Source organism: Sinocyclocheilus rhinocerous, unplaced genomic scaffold, assembly GCF_001515625.1.
Source record: "Sinocyclocheilus rhinocerous isolate Xijiao unplaced genomic scaffold, SAMN03320098_v1.1 scaffold558, whole genome shotgun sequence".
Taxonomy (NCBI): Eukaryota; Metazoa; Chordata; class Actinopteri; order Cypriniformes; family Cyprinidae; genus Sinocyclocheilus; species Sinocyclocheilus rhinocerous.
Window position 1 is genome coordinate 865835 of NW_015634502.1, and position 14733 is coordinate 880567.

Consider the following 14733-nt stretch of genomic DNA (forward strand, 5'->3'; position numbering starts at 1 on the left):
TGACGTTTATTAAAATTGTAGTAGTACAAAAATAAGCTGATATTGGAATTTTAGTTTATGGGATATCATTTTAAAATAATTTTAAAGTAGGTGTTTGAAAACCAAGAAAAGGGGGGAAAATATATATAGTGGGACTATTGACTCCAAACCTTAGGCCTATATTGAGGCCTATATTGACAGCTAGTCCCAGCCTCCCTGATATATAGTACATAAACTGACTTTCTCCAATAGGCAAAAATAATGAGCAATTAAATTCCACTAGATAATAATAAATGAAATCTCAATCCTGAGTCATTTCAAGAGTGTATTTAGGATGCAGAAGAAAGCAAAGGAAAACAGGGTGGAAAAGAAAAGAGAAGAAGCGCAATTGGAATCAAGACCTGCAAATGACTTTTGAATGGGTTTGATCATAAATGAATCGAAAGGAAAACAGAAAAGGTATTGAATGTATTATCAGTGCATTCCCATAATAAATCACAGGCACTCCAGCACCTCCACCGGCTCTGCGGAGGAAGTGAACAGAGACGCAGCACGCTGGAGTCAAGTTTGGTTGAACTCCGATATGTTCATTAACACGACAGCGGTTGCGTTTCTCCACTGATGGATTTTATCATATTACAGATGTTTATGGTCGTGCTAACGGAATGGAAAGGACACCTGGATGAGCTGGACGACACATTCCACTGGAAAAAGTCTCATCCTACTTCCGGGTCTGCAGTTGTAGCGCAGGATACTTGTGTGCTCTTGGAGATCGGTAAGAATCGCTTGGAAGTGCAGCATTGAGCTCTTCCTTCGTAATCTAGCAATCTAGTTGGGTTTAATATGCAACAGCTCTTTGAACTCGGTCTCAAGTTCATGAATCTTGATGAATATTAGTTTTGTTTTGCACGATGCAATGGCTACAATACGTGTATACGAGGCAAGGACTGTAATAAAACACCATTCCTAATTTCCTATACGATAAAACTTGTAGAAACGAACTGCTCTTGAATCATAGATCAGATAGTCAGTGATGTAGTAGAGGTAAAGCTCGTCTTATGCTCATACAGCAGCATTATATAACCTCTGTTTAGGAATGAAGGGGCAGTTATATGAACACAGACTGGCCCGGTTTTCATGCAGGATTCTTTAGATCTTGAAAAGGTCTTTCCAGAATGACCTGTCCCTGTCTGTCTCAACAATTACATGTATCAAATAAACTGAACACCAAGGTTATGCAAGGATTCGCCCCCTGCCTGCCTAGTTGGGCCAGTAGTTCAGATATTTACTTTCCCTGCCAAATTTTTTATTTATATTTTTTTAGGCCAAGAAAAATATTTTTAAAACTTGAATTTTATAAGCAAAATAATAAATAAAACATTACAAAAATGTTATATTAATGTTAAAATGTTACAATAATATTAAATATTATAAGTAATAATGTTAGTAATAAGTAAATGAAGTTCATAATTAATATTAATTAATTATATTACATATATATTCATAAACACAATTTTGCTGAAAAATCTAAATATTGGTGACTGGTTTATAATTTTTAACCCGTTCAAACCTATGCCAACATTTTTACTGGTCCTACCACAAAAGTTGATAAATCTTATTTTTTGCTAAACATTTATGTGTGTACCAGAACTTAAGATTTTTCAATGTTTTTGAAAGAAGTATCTAATGCACACAGAGGCTGCATATATTACTTGATCAAACAACACTAATATTGTGAAATATTATTACAATTTAAAATACTGTTGTCTATTTTAATATATTTCAATATATAATTTATTCCTTCAAAGATTATTCTAATGATGGTTTTATATATATATAAGCTCATAAAAACTCATGACAGGTATAAATTCATAACATTCATATCAAACAATGATAATAATGCAGAACTTCACTAATAGATAAGCTAGATGACGTTACATTGTTGACATATTTAAATCCGCACATTTGCAACCTTATGTATTCTTTGCAAGGCATAAAAACAGATGTTCAAGGTCAACAAATATAAGATTTTGTGATAATGCAGCACTGGCAGATTAGCTCCAGTGACATTTCCATCAACTGGCCAGAAATAGTCTCACATTAGCACTGTTTATCCAATAATCATACAATAAAATAATACTCTGTTTTTCCTCTCTAGACCCTGTCTGTGTGTAACAGCTTTCCAGGGACATAACGATGGATTCCTTCGGGCGTGTGGAGTTCTTGCAGGCTCTAGCAGAGGGCTGTGTGCTGCCCACTGCCCAGCAGGGTTTAGAGCAGGTCTGGCAGCTTCTGCTCGTCTGCCTGCTGTGTCGGGTCATCTGTAGACTAGGTGAGTCCATCATGCACAACACCAGCCCTCAAACACCTGCTCAACTGTCTTCCCCCAAAGGATGGGAACATGGCGCAGTTGATTCTCTTATGGCTAACATCAATGCTTTTTGTCATCTGTTTCACAGCTATGTGTATTGTAGCGAAAAACTTCACACTTGATCTTGTTATATCCAACTCATGTTGGTGAATGGGTCCATCTGTTGAGTCTTGATGCGGCAAGCTAATGCTGTCTCTCTTTTTGACAGGTGTCTCATGTCATGTGAAGCATCTGAGCTCACTGGCGGGCGGCCTGTACGTGTTGTACACATTCTTTGAGCTGCTTACTTTCCCTGCCAAATTTTTTATTTATATTTCTTTAGTGCCAAGAAAAATATTTTTAAAACTTGAATTAGCCTATAAGCAAAATAATAAATAAAACATTACAAAAATGTTATATTAATGTTAAAATGTTACAATAATATTATAATATTAAATATTATAAGTAATAATGTTAGTAATAAGTAAATGAAGTTCATAATTAATATTAATTAATTATATTACATATATATTCATAAACACAATTTTGCGTTTTATTGTCTTATTTTTTGCAGTTACTATAAATCATTTATTATTTATTCTTTTTTATTATTAGTTCACTTCTGTGAGCTCTTTCTGTATATATTACGTGAACATTTTATTTATATGTATGTATACGTTATTTTATATTAGTTAGTTAGTTTATTTATATAGCACATTTTAATACAACAAAGCGTTGACCAAAGTGCTGTACAAAATCAACACAGTTTAAAAAACACATTTACACACCATAACACACAAACAGGACAGCTAAAACGTAACAAAATCAATACCTCAACACTCTGCTTGCTCAAACGCTAAGGAAAGAAGGTGAGACCTTAGGCGATACTTAAAAACATTTAGAGTTGGAGCATGTCTAATATGAGGCGGAAGCCTATTCCAGCGCTTTGGAGCGGCAACTGCAAAGGCCCGATCGCCCCTTCGCTTATACCTAGTCTTCGGTACAATTAAAACAGATTGACCAGAAGATCTTAAAGACCTAAAGGGCTTGTACACCTGTAAAAGATCCGACAAATAAGATGGTGCTAACCCATTTAGAGACTTAAACAAAAAACAATAATTACACTAGTGTTTAAACGTTTATATACACTAGTGTTTATAAAAATATACACTAGTGTTTAAACATTTGGGGTCAGTACTTTTTTTTTTAAAAAGAAATTAATGGTTTAATTCAGCAAGAATTCATTAAATTGTTCAAAGATGACAGTAGATATATTTAGATAACAAAAATATACTTCAAATAAATTCTGTTCTTTTTATTTATTAAAAAAAGAGTCACCGTTTCAACAAAAATATTAAGCAGCACAGCTGTTTTCACCATTGATTAATAAGAAATGTTTCTTGATCACCAAATCAGCATATCAGAATGATTTCTGAAGGATCATGTGACACTTCAAACACCTGCTCAACTGTCTTCCCCCAAAGGATGGGAACATGGCGCAGTTGATTCTCTTATGGCTAACATCAATGCTTTTTGTCATCTGTTTCACAGCTATGTGTATTGTACCGAAAATCTTCACACTTGATCTTGTTATATCCAACTCATGTTGCTGTATGGGTCCATCTGTTGAGTCTTGATGCGGCAAGCTAATGCTGTCTCTCTTTTTGACAGGTGTCTCATGTCATGTGAAGCATCTGAGCTCACTGGCGGGCGGCCTGTACGTGTTGTACACATTCTTTGAGCTGCACATGATGTGGGTGATTATCCTGTGCCTGCTTTGCTACCTCATCCTGCTCCTCAGCATAAACTCCAGCAGCCGAGGAGTCTTCCTTTCTGTCGTCATCCTTATTTACATGCTGATGGGGTCTGTCATTCACTTCCACACGATTGCATTTTATAGATAGGGCCTAATGAACACAGAAAATTGGTTCAAATTGGAAAAACTCACAATCACAAGTGGCCACATATTTTGATCATTTTTATTGCAGGGAGCTACACATGATAGACGCAGCGACCTGGCATAAGATGAGAGGTGTGTCTTCACTGAATTATTATTAATTGGAATGTTTTATTGAAGTTTTTTTTTTCATGTCACATAATTTTCATCAAATGACACTCATTATGGTGTCGCATTTCCCATACGGACCGTTTCGTTTGTGTCCAGGATCTCAGATGGTGGTGGCCATGAAGGCCATCTCTCTGGCCTTTGACCTCGATCGAGGCGCTGTGTCCTCTTTTCCCTCACCGCTGGAGTTCATGGGATACCTCTGCTTTGCGGGAACCATTATCTTTGGGCCATGGATCAGTTTCGCCAGCTACACAGATGCAATTATTGGGTGCAAAATGGTAAATACAATGATTTTTTAAATTCCTAGTTTTATTGTCTTATTTTTTGCAGTTACTATAAATCATTTATTATTTATTCTTTTTTATTATTATTTCACTTCTGTGAGCTCTTTCTGTATATATTACGTGAACATTTTATTTATATGTATGTATACGTTATTTTATATTAGTTAGTTAGTTTATTTATATAGCACATTTTAATACAACAAAGCGTTGACCAAAGTGCTGTACAAAATCAACACAGTTAAAAACACATTTACACACCATAACACACAAACAAGACAGCTAAAACATAACATAAACAATACCTCGACACTCTGCTGGCTCAAACGCTAAGGAAAGAAGGTGAGACCTTAGGTGATACTTAAAAACATTTAGAGTTGGAGCATGTCTAATATGAGGCGGAAGCCTATTCCAACGCTTTGGAGCGGCAACTGCAAAGGCCCGATCGCCCCTTCGCTTATACCTAGTCTTCGGTACAATTAAAACAGATTGACCAGAAGATCTTAAAGACCTAAAGGGCTTGTACACCTGTAAAAGATCCGACAAATAAGATGGTGCTAACCCATTTAGAGACTTATAAACAAAAAACAATAATTACACTAGTGTTTAAACGTTTATATACACTAGTGTTTATAAAAATATACACTAGTGTTTAAACATTTGGGGCCAGTACTTTTTTTTTTTAAGAAATTAATGGTTTAATTCAGCAAGAATTCATTAAATTGTTCAAAGATGACAGTAGATATATTTAGATAACAAAAATATACTTCAAATAAATTCTGTTCTTTTTATTTATTAAAAAAAGAGTCACCGTTTCAACAAAAATATTAAGCAGCACAGCTGTTTTCACCATTGATTAATAAGAAATGTTTCTTGATCACCAAATCAGCATATCAGAATGATTTCTGAAGGATCATGTGACACTGAAGACTGGAGTAATAATGCTAAAAATTTAGCTTTGCCATTACAGGCAAAACAAATTTCTAAATATATTAAAATAGAAAACATTTATTTTAAATTGTAATATTTTATTTTAATAATTGTAATCATATTTTTATTATTATTGTTTTGCTATATATTTTTTTTCCAAATAAATGCAGCCTTGGTGAGCATAAGAGACTTCTCTCAAAAACTCACTGACCCCGAACTTTATATAAATATGTATTTGAAGTATTTGTAAACACTGTTTTTGGTGATATATAAATAAAATTGTAGTTGCTTACACTCTGTCCAAACACACACACAGTCAACCCAAGCCAGTGTATTCATATAGAGTTTTTCCCAAACCTTATTGTTTCAAAGCAGTTTTCAGAAAGTATCTTTATATGCAGATATTGACATTAAAATAAATTGAATATGTTTTTCATGCTAAATGTTAAATGGGAAAAAATCATTGTTTTCTTTGAAGAGAAGATCATTTTGATTTATTCTGAGCATGTTTCCTTCAGCAGAGAGCTTGCTATACAGTAACTATCCTGCTATCTCCTGCAGAGTGCTGGCTGGTTTGGAAAGATTGCTCTGAGCTTTCTGAGGAGTCAGATCTGCCTGGTTATTTCCAGCTGTATTGCTCCTTATCTCTTTCCTTACTTCATTCCCATCTACGGTGATGGACTTCCTCGTAGGTGAGCTGCTTCCCTCCCTCCCCATTGGGATTCCATATCCAGAGGAAATGAAATGGCTAGCTTGAATGTTTATTTCATTTTCTGTTTAATATTGTTTTTATTGGCCTTTTGTCCTTAGGTGGCTTCACGCTTATGAAAATGCGGTGTCCTTCCACTTCAGCAATTATTTTGTCAGCTACTTGAGTGAAACAACCACTGTGATGGCTGGAGCTGGATTCTCTGAGCACAAAGACCACATCAAATGGTGCATACTCATGCATTTTCTCTCTTTATTTCTCTTTTGTTATTAAATAACAGCATTGTTGAGACCTAATGTGGCACATTTTCTCGTTCAAAGGGATATTACAGTAGCTAAACCTCTGAATGTGGAATTGCCGAGGTCTATGGTGGAAGTTGTTACCTCTTGGAATCTGCCCATGTCTAAGTGGCTTAATGCATGTATGTATATTTATTCAGGTTTGTGATCCAGTATTTATGCATATAAATGTTGTGCATTCATATAAATATTCCCTGTACATTTTAACACACAGACGTCTTTAAAAGTGCACTCAAACTTGGCACTTTTCCTGCCATCTTGGTGACCTACACTGCCAGTGCATTGTTACATGTAAGTATTATTTCCAGCTCTTTGGTTATTAACATTTTACCAAGGTTTGTTGGCACACAGAATCAGGTTCCATCTGTTTAAACAGATTTGAGTTTGTGTAAGGGTGAAAAAACACCTGATCCAGAAAACAGTTTCCCTGTAACATGACAGCTTGGATAAAGATGGGTTTCTTATCTCAGAACACCATGACCCAGATTTAAACTGCTGTCTACAGCTGGTGTAGATAGATAATTCAATCACAGCTGCCTACCCTGGCAGCTTATGCCTTGTCTTCTTAGTAAGCTATTGTAGTTGTGCATGTTAGGTTGTACTGTAACTCACTGTGTAGCTAAGATAAAATCGTTCATGCTATATTACCAGTTTGACCTTTAGGAATATAAGTATATAAGAATAACTGCTGGAAGTATTTTTAGGTATCCGTGCATCAAACTCGTCATGTTATGGTGACATGTGTTTTTTTTTTAGCCAGTCAAAAACATACTGTAAATGTGAATCTGTTTGGGTTCACTGACATGTAGAGGGTAGGTTTAAAAGAAAGGACATGTGGGTGTAGGGGTGAGTGCAATTTGTTGCTAATTCTGGCAGAAAATAGCCAAAGGTCTAAAATCAATTAAAACACCTTTTATATATTTTGTGTGTTTTTTTTTCAGTTAGTATGTAAATTGTACATCACAGAACAGTAATCTACCACTGAACTAAGACAAATATTAGTGACAGGGATGCATAATTCAAGGTATTGTAGTTGGGTGGAGACCTCTGGTGGTTAATGTGGGACATTGATTCTAAATTCATTTACACTACCATTCAAAAATTTGAGGTTGGTAAGATTTTTAAAAATGTTTTTTAAAGAAGTTTTTTATGTTCACCAAGGCTGCATTTATTTGATCAAAAATACAGTAACTAATATTGTGAAATATGATTACAATTTAAAATAACTCTTTTCTATTTTAATATATATTAAAAATGTAATTTATTCCTGTGATGGCAAAGCTGAAGTTTCAGCAGCCATGACTCCAGTCTACACATAATCATTCTAATATGCTGATTTGGTGCTCAAGAAACATTTCTTTTTATTATCATTGCTGAAAACAACTGCTTAAAGGGGTCATATGATGCGATTTAAATTTTTCCTTTCTCTTTGGAGTGTTACAAGCTCTTGCAAAAACTAAAGTCTCAAATCCAAAGAGATATTCTTTATAAAAGTTAAGAGTCAACCACGCCTACCTAAAACGGCTCGTTCTAACATGCCCCCACATATCCTGTGATTTGTTTTTTATTTCAGGATTCTTTGATGAATAGAAAGTTCAAAAGAACAGCACTTATTTTAAATACAAATCTTTTGTAACATTATGAATGTATTTACTTTTGATCAATTTAATGCATCCTTGCTAAATAAAAGTTTGAATTTCTTTAAAAAATCTTACTGCCCCCAAACTTGATAGTGATGATGATGATAGTATATTTTCTTTTATTAATTAATTATGTGTTGTTTGCCAGGGTCTCAGCTTTCATCTGGGGGCCGTGCTGCTGTCTTTGGGAATCATCACTTATGTTGAACATGGTAAACAATAATTTTTGTTTATTCATGCATGCTTGCCATCAATAAAATAAAAACAGCTTTGATAGAATCAATTAATTAATTAATTAGATTTAAGTAAAAAACTGAAAATATATTAACACTAATGCATACAGTCATCATGGCACATATTTCAGTAGGTAGGAAATAATAACATCTATAATAGATGTCACATCATTGGTCTAACCAACAGAACTCAAATTCTGTCTTTGTTTCCTCTTTCAGTTCTGAGAAAGCGGTTGGCGGCGATTTTCAGTGCTTGTATACTGTCAAAGCGCTGTCCAAATGACTGTCATCACCAAAATAAGAAGGTGATCTGTCCTGCAATGCAGGATCAGCTGAATTCATGATAAAAACAGTTTGTTTGTTTTTTGGTTTGTGTAGTATGAGATCTCTAGTTCACAGATTTCCACTGAAATTTCTTATAGTGTTATATTTTTATATTGATATGTCTATTTCTTTTTTTTTTCTATTGTAGATGGTGTGGGTGTATGGTGTTAACCTGTTCTTCAGTGCATTGTCTATATTCCATCTGACATATCTGGGATCACTGTTTGACTCTGAAATGGACAGCATGCATGCTGAGGAAGTGAGCGTTTTCATATGCATATGCAATTTAAAAGTAGACACAATTTTATTCTAATATAAATATTCAGCTACTGATAAAAATATATTAAATTCAATTAGTAAGAATTGTTTTATCATGTGTTTTGTTTCCACACAGGGTTACATGGCCAGTCACACCATTCAAAAGTGGTCGGAGCTAAACTGGGCGAGCCATTGGGTGATGTTTGGCTGTTTTGTGTTTTACTGGCTCATTTAAAGAGAATACTATAGTACTGAGCAATCAAAGGACCATTCACTGAACCTGAACATGAAAGAAGGTGGATTCTTACCATTGACTGCATTTTTCAACTGTCAGTGTTACATGCACACTTCTGTCCCTCATCTGGAAAAGAGTGCCATGGAAAGTGCCTTATGACTCATGTTGTTAAAAGAATCATATTCTCATAATGTGGTCATACTTGTTCTTTTTATTTTGATTTAGATTTGGTACAATTTTGGATTAAACAAAAGAAAAAATATCAGTGTGCAGAGTATATTAAGTGTTATTTGTATCTCTTTTTTTTGTTCTCTCTGTACGGCTTGATATACAGTAGAAAGCATAGTCTCAGTGTGACCTTGTTATTGTCACTTTTATAAAACATGTTTCATATTTTTATCAAAAGCTGTCAATTAGGTCTGACAATAATATTTATTATTTTCTAATAAAATTTGCCAACATGACTATTTTTCATTGATTATATCTAAGTGCATTACTCAAGGGCACAGTGCATACTTTGAAACTTTGTTCTCTTTTATCCAAAGACACTTATTACTTATTTTGATCAGCCATGTGGTATCAAATGGTAATACCTTTTGATAAATGTACAGATATTGTGGAATACCATGGTATTTTATGGATGTCCAAAGTAAAAAAAAAACAAAACATGTACTACCAAGGTAGAAGTAAAAAAATAATAATAATAATAATAGTGTTAGCATAGTGTCATGCCCATAAACCACAGTAAAACATGGTTTTGGTTGGTTAATACTTTTAGTTAGAGGGGATTTAATAAAATCTGATACAAGAAAGTCCAAGTTTGGGCCACTTAAAATCTCTTACAGTATCTGAAAATAACATTTAACATGGTGGATAAATAGAGGAAAGTTAGCTGTACTTTACAGAGTAACGTAAATGAGTTACTTGATTGTGACCTCTGACCCAGTGGCGTGTCCCCCACAGTTCAGTTCACACGGTACTGTTTTAATATCGCGAGAGTTAGCACAGCTCCTCACTACGTAATGTGCCGTGCTGCTTATGGCGGCGCTGGTGACAGTGCTGAAAGCTGTTGGGGTGAGTTTTTCTAATATGTTTATTCAATTTTGCGGTGTCACATAACTCTTACACGGCTATATGAACGTTTAAGCCTCCGACGTTTGCGTTTATATCACTCTTTCTAAATATTCCTGCTTGTTTTGGAACAGTTAACGTATATGGTTTAGGGTGGGGGCAGTGTTTCCTCTGCGTGTACTCTAGCGGTTTAGCATGCTAGCCAGCGCTTAAAGCACTGTTACTGCAACAATACAAAACTAACTTCTTAATCTTCCACTCCCGTCATAGGAGATATTTTGTAAAGGTCACTTATTAAGAAACGAAGCGTCCAGTCGAGGCTTCAGCGCGGCAGCGGCGGCCCAACGTGACCCGACAGTCGCCGCCGTGCGCCTTTGTTGTCGGACTGAGTGATTTGTTTTAAGCCCGACAGGATCACGACACATAGTAAATGGAGTTAAACAGCTAAACCCAATTTTCTCAGGACAGGAAAAGAGTTTACTTGCTTTCCAAACGAGTTTTTACTAAAACCAGTGTTCTTATGGTCATGATGATAACCTGGACATATCATGGAATTTGGAAATTGTAATTTTGCAGGCCCTGGAAAGTAATTAAAATCAATTAAAAAATAAAAAACAATTTTATAGTGAACATATATTTTTGCTTAAACTGCTACAGAATTTTCTCTTACGAAATAAATTGCTTTTTGTAAGAGCAATTTTGGTAAAAAAAAATATATTTCCAACAAAGGCCGTTTCCATGGTTTTCCCGTTGAGGTTGAACAATTGATGGAAATACTTTGATTGAAACGGGTTGAGAACGGTCATATTCTCTTGTTTGGGTTTGAAACGCCATAGATTCTACTTTTAACCTTTTGTTTGTCTTCATCCAATATGCTCACATGAGTAGCATGTGTCTGAGTTGTCTTGTCTAAAAAGGCATTACTAGTGAATTTGTCTCTGGATGAGCTCCAGATGGATCCACTCCCAGCTGTTGCTCAAGCGCTGTTTGCGTCACTTAGCCTCATGTCCTGATTTTGTCATTTATGTATGCTCTGGAAATCTACAGTTTCTACTGGGGGTGCAGCGTTAAATAAATAAATGCAAATTTTGTAACACAAAATAAATAAAACTAATTTTATTAATTTGTATATTCATTAAAATTCATAGAAAAAAATTGCCTAAGCCTACAGTGACAATAAGCAACAGTAAAACATGAATTAAGTTTAATCAAATTGATTGTGAAAGTCGTTTCAACTTAATTAAACTTAGGAAGTCGTTTGTTGCCGTGACTTTTTGATCATATTATTACCTGTAACATGTCTGTGCCGGACCCAAATCAAGAATTAACAACCATTTCTACAGCCATTGCGAAGATAAAACCGAGAAAGACCAAGATTGGTTACCTCAGCAGCAACCAATAATAATAACAATCTCACATTCTTGCTGCTTCAGCACTTATTTTGATATTTAACGTTAGATCTTTCATATTCTTGGAACAAAATCCGCATTGTAACACAAATAAACAAACTTTGCATTTCCCCATTTTTTTTAAACGATCGTAGTTTGTGGTTCATTATTAGCCTAGTAATTAAAACACATCAGCCATAAAATAGTACAATGGCAAATTCGCATAGACCTATATTAAAGGGGTCATATGATGCGATTTCAATTTGATTCCCCCTTGTTTTCTGAATGCATATTATAGATCTAATTGAGAACAATTTATCTGCATCCACTTTTGGGTCAACGCACATCTCCAAATCCAGTTAACAACCAATACATAGATTAAAGTCCTCACCCTGCTGTTTTTTTTAATAATCCATTACAGTTGGATGTACGGCACAATGTGGAACAAAGGATCTTTAACTACGTCACTTTTTCATTGCGACTTGCAAAATAAAATTGGCTTGCTAGGTAATATGTAGTCTCCATCCATCTACTTGATAATTGTATACATAATCCATCAAAGCAAGTAATGAACTGGCCTATATATTAAGCTTTTTGATCCTCCCATCTCATGTGTAATAGACTGGAGGGAACTGAATGATTGGCATGCTGGATATGTGCAGTTGTTTACCTCTTGATTTGAATGTATTCCATAAATATTCAGCCAAATGCTGGTTCACGCCGAGACTTGTTGATCCTCATGTGTGTATTCAGTCAGCTGCTCTTCTGTACATGAGGCTGCTGAGGAAATGTTATTTTTAGACCTGTTGTATCAACAGGAGAGTAACATGGTATTTTAACCCACATTAAATGAATGTGTCTGAGGGGATTGATTGTGTTAAATCATATATGGAGGGTGGGGGGAGGGGCAAAATTAGTTTAATAAACTGGACCTGAATTAGATTAATATACTTATTTGTTGGACTAAATACATTTAATGTGTAACTTATCTGTGTGATCTAATATCCTTTTTTTTTCCACCCTCCCAAACAGTATGAAGTGAAACTGAATTGATTTTTGTACCATCTGAAACCTACTTCAAGTTCAGATCATTGATCGGTCAGAAGAAACGTCAAGGAAAAAGAAAACATAACGAACATCCCCAAAACGACCCAGCGGTACAGCAACTGTGAAGACAAGACCAAGACGAAGAACTGCACTGCTACAAACCAGAAAAACTAAAGCAACACAAAACAACCAAATGAGCAAACCAAAGATTTAAGAAACAGAACCAGGCCGCAACGAGCGTAGCAACCAGCCATCACCGTTAACAGTGAAGGCGAGACCTGATCTGAGACAAGAAGTTTGTGCCTACTCAACAGCTTAAAAAAAAAAAGCACACGTCCCAACGCTGCACCCAAGCCCTCCTTATCCTCCCCGCACCTCGTCCTCCTCTGGGGTGTGGAGAGGGCTGCTGTCTGCTAGTCTTTTCAGTTTTGACCTTTTTCTTTGTCAACTGCAGACCGAATCCCTCCCTCCCTGATCTTTTTCCCCTTCCGTTCCCTCAGTCTTTCTCTTGCATTTCTGTTCACTATTTTTCAAAAGCAGTGTTCATACACCTGCACTTGCCTTTTTATTTGAAAAATTTGTGTTTTTTTTTTTTGTTGTTTAGCTTTTTGTGCTTTTTTTTTTTTGCAACTTTTTGTAATTAGAACGTGTGCCAGAGAGGAGAACCTTACAAGTGTGTGTGCGCGATTGATTGGTCCAAATCATTACAGCCTTCCAAGACAACAGAACAAGGTAAGCCATGCCAGACACTCATCCCACTTTTTTTTCCCCCTTAATCTAATGAATAATCCTGATTTGTCTGGTTTGTTTTTCATGTATAATATACAGTGTGCCAAAAAAGGGCAATTGTCCATGCTGTTTATTGTGCAATCTCTTTAATTTAAAGCTGAAAATGTGTTGCTCTGTTCCAAAAACTAGTGAGCTACTTTCTAAGATAGCATCCTAACAGAAATTTAATGAGTTTAGCATTAGCATCTTGCTAAGTTAACTAGCAGTGCTAATAAAAACTGTAAAATATGTGAAACTGAAATATTAGATAAAATCTAACTGAAAAATTTAACTTTTTTTTTTTTTTTTTTTTTTATAAATCTAGATATTTTTAGTATGAACTGAATTAAAGAATATATTTTAATTGACACATCTCTTTCTTGGACCACCATCTTGGATGTTTTTTTTTCTCCTCTCCATTGCATGTGATTAATTGAAATGCTGCCTATTTAGTCATCTCAGTAGGTTTTGGAACAGAGATCATTCGTATTATCATGCTCAATATCCACCTTATTTTTCCCGTAAGAGCGGGCGCAGCCATTTGTAAATTTTATGGGACTGGTTTCATTCATGGTGTCATTCGCTTCCAGCTATTTTTTGTTGTACAAAGCTCATTTTGCTGTTTAAAATTGTCTTCCCATATTATTTGAATGTATTTATCTTAATTATGAACACAGTGGTTTGTAGTGCAAAAGATTTACAGTTTAAAAGTTTTACCGTTTAGTGCATTTTGTTATTATTTCCCTACAGCGGCTAATGAACCTGGAAGTCTTGCACATTCACAGAAAACAGCTTACTTCCGCATTGAAAAATAAGGTGGATAACTGACAGTTAAAGTTAAGAACTAATTGAGAATTAAAGGAATGGTTCACCCAAAAATTAATTTATTCACTCATGTTGTTCCAAACCGATAAGACTTTTTTCATCTTTAAAACACAGATGAAGATATTTTTAATTAAACCAGAGCGATCCATTTTTTTCATCAGTGGATGGACAAAAGATGTGAGAATAAATACTATAATTTGTTTTCCTAAAATGATTAAAAGTCTTATGGATTTGGAACAACAGGTGAATAAATGACAGAATTTCAGGGTGCACTATCCCTTTAAATTTTTTAAATTCTGATGATTGTACTGCAGTCCCCCCCCCCCCT

At 35.1% G+C, this 14733-nt stretch overlaps 2 protein-coding genes and 1 long non-coding RNA gene across 3 annotated transcripts in view; all 3 read left to right on the plus strand.

The window, feature by feature from the left end:
- Positions 1-445: 445 nt before the first annotated feature.
- Positions 446-9757, plus strand: LOC107745836 (protein-serine O-palmitoleoyltransferase porcupine-like). The gene is made up of 14 exons (XM_016559842.1): positions 446-754; positions 2138-2311; positions 2559-2619; positions 4062-4193; positions 4318-4361; positions 4494-4675; positions 6170-6300; positions 6419-6544; positions 6638-6738; positions 6831-6907; positions 8405-8468; positions 8709-8794; positions 8962-9072; positions 9208-9757. The coding sequence occupies exons 2-14, from the start codon at positions 2176-2178 to the stop codon at positions 9304-9306; spliced, it is 1350 nt and encodes a 449-aa protein (XP_016415328.1). The 5' UTR covers positions 446-754; positions 2138-2175; the 3' UTR covers positions 9307-9757.
- A 528-nt stretch (positions 9758-10285) lies between these two features.
- On the plus strand, positions 10286-13372 carry LOC107745770 (uncharacterized). The gene is made up of 2 exons (XR_001640631.1): positions 10286-10380; positions 12798-13372. It is a non-coding gene; the product is annotated as an uncharacterized LOC107745770 (long non-coding RNA).
- A 99-nt stretch (positions 13373-13471) lies between these two features.
- The window catches only part of LOC107745769 (cold shock domain-containing protein E1-like), a 13258-nt gene continuing 11996 nt past the window's right edge, over positions 13472-14733 (plus strand). Inside the window, exon 1 of the mRNA XM_016559748.1 lies at positions 13472-13544. The gene's annotated coding sequence lies outside the window, so the exon portion shown is untranslated. The remainder of the gene's footprint in view (positions 13545-14733) is intronic.

Excerpts from the sequence above, each read along its gene's own strand:
- LOC107745836 (XM_016559842.1), top strand. The coding sequence starts at position 2,176 with ATGGATTCCTTCGGGCGTGTGGAGTTCTTGCAGGCTCTAGCAGAGGGC. Across the intron at positions 6,301-6,418 it reads GGTGATGGACTTCCTCGTAG|GTGGCTTCACGCTTATGAAA; the intron begins GTGAGCTGCTTC and ends TTTTGTCCTTAG. Across the intron at positions 8,469-8,708 it reads CATCACTTATGTTGAACATG|TTCTGAGAAAGCGGTTGGCG; the intron begins GTAAACAATAAT and ends TTCCTCTTTCAG.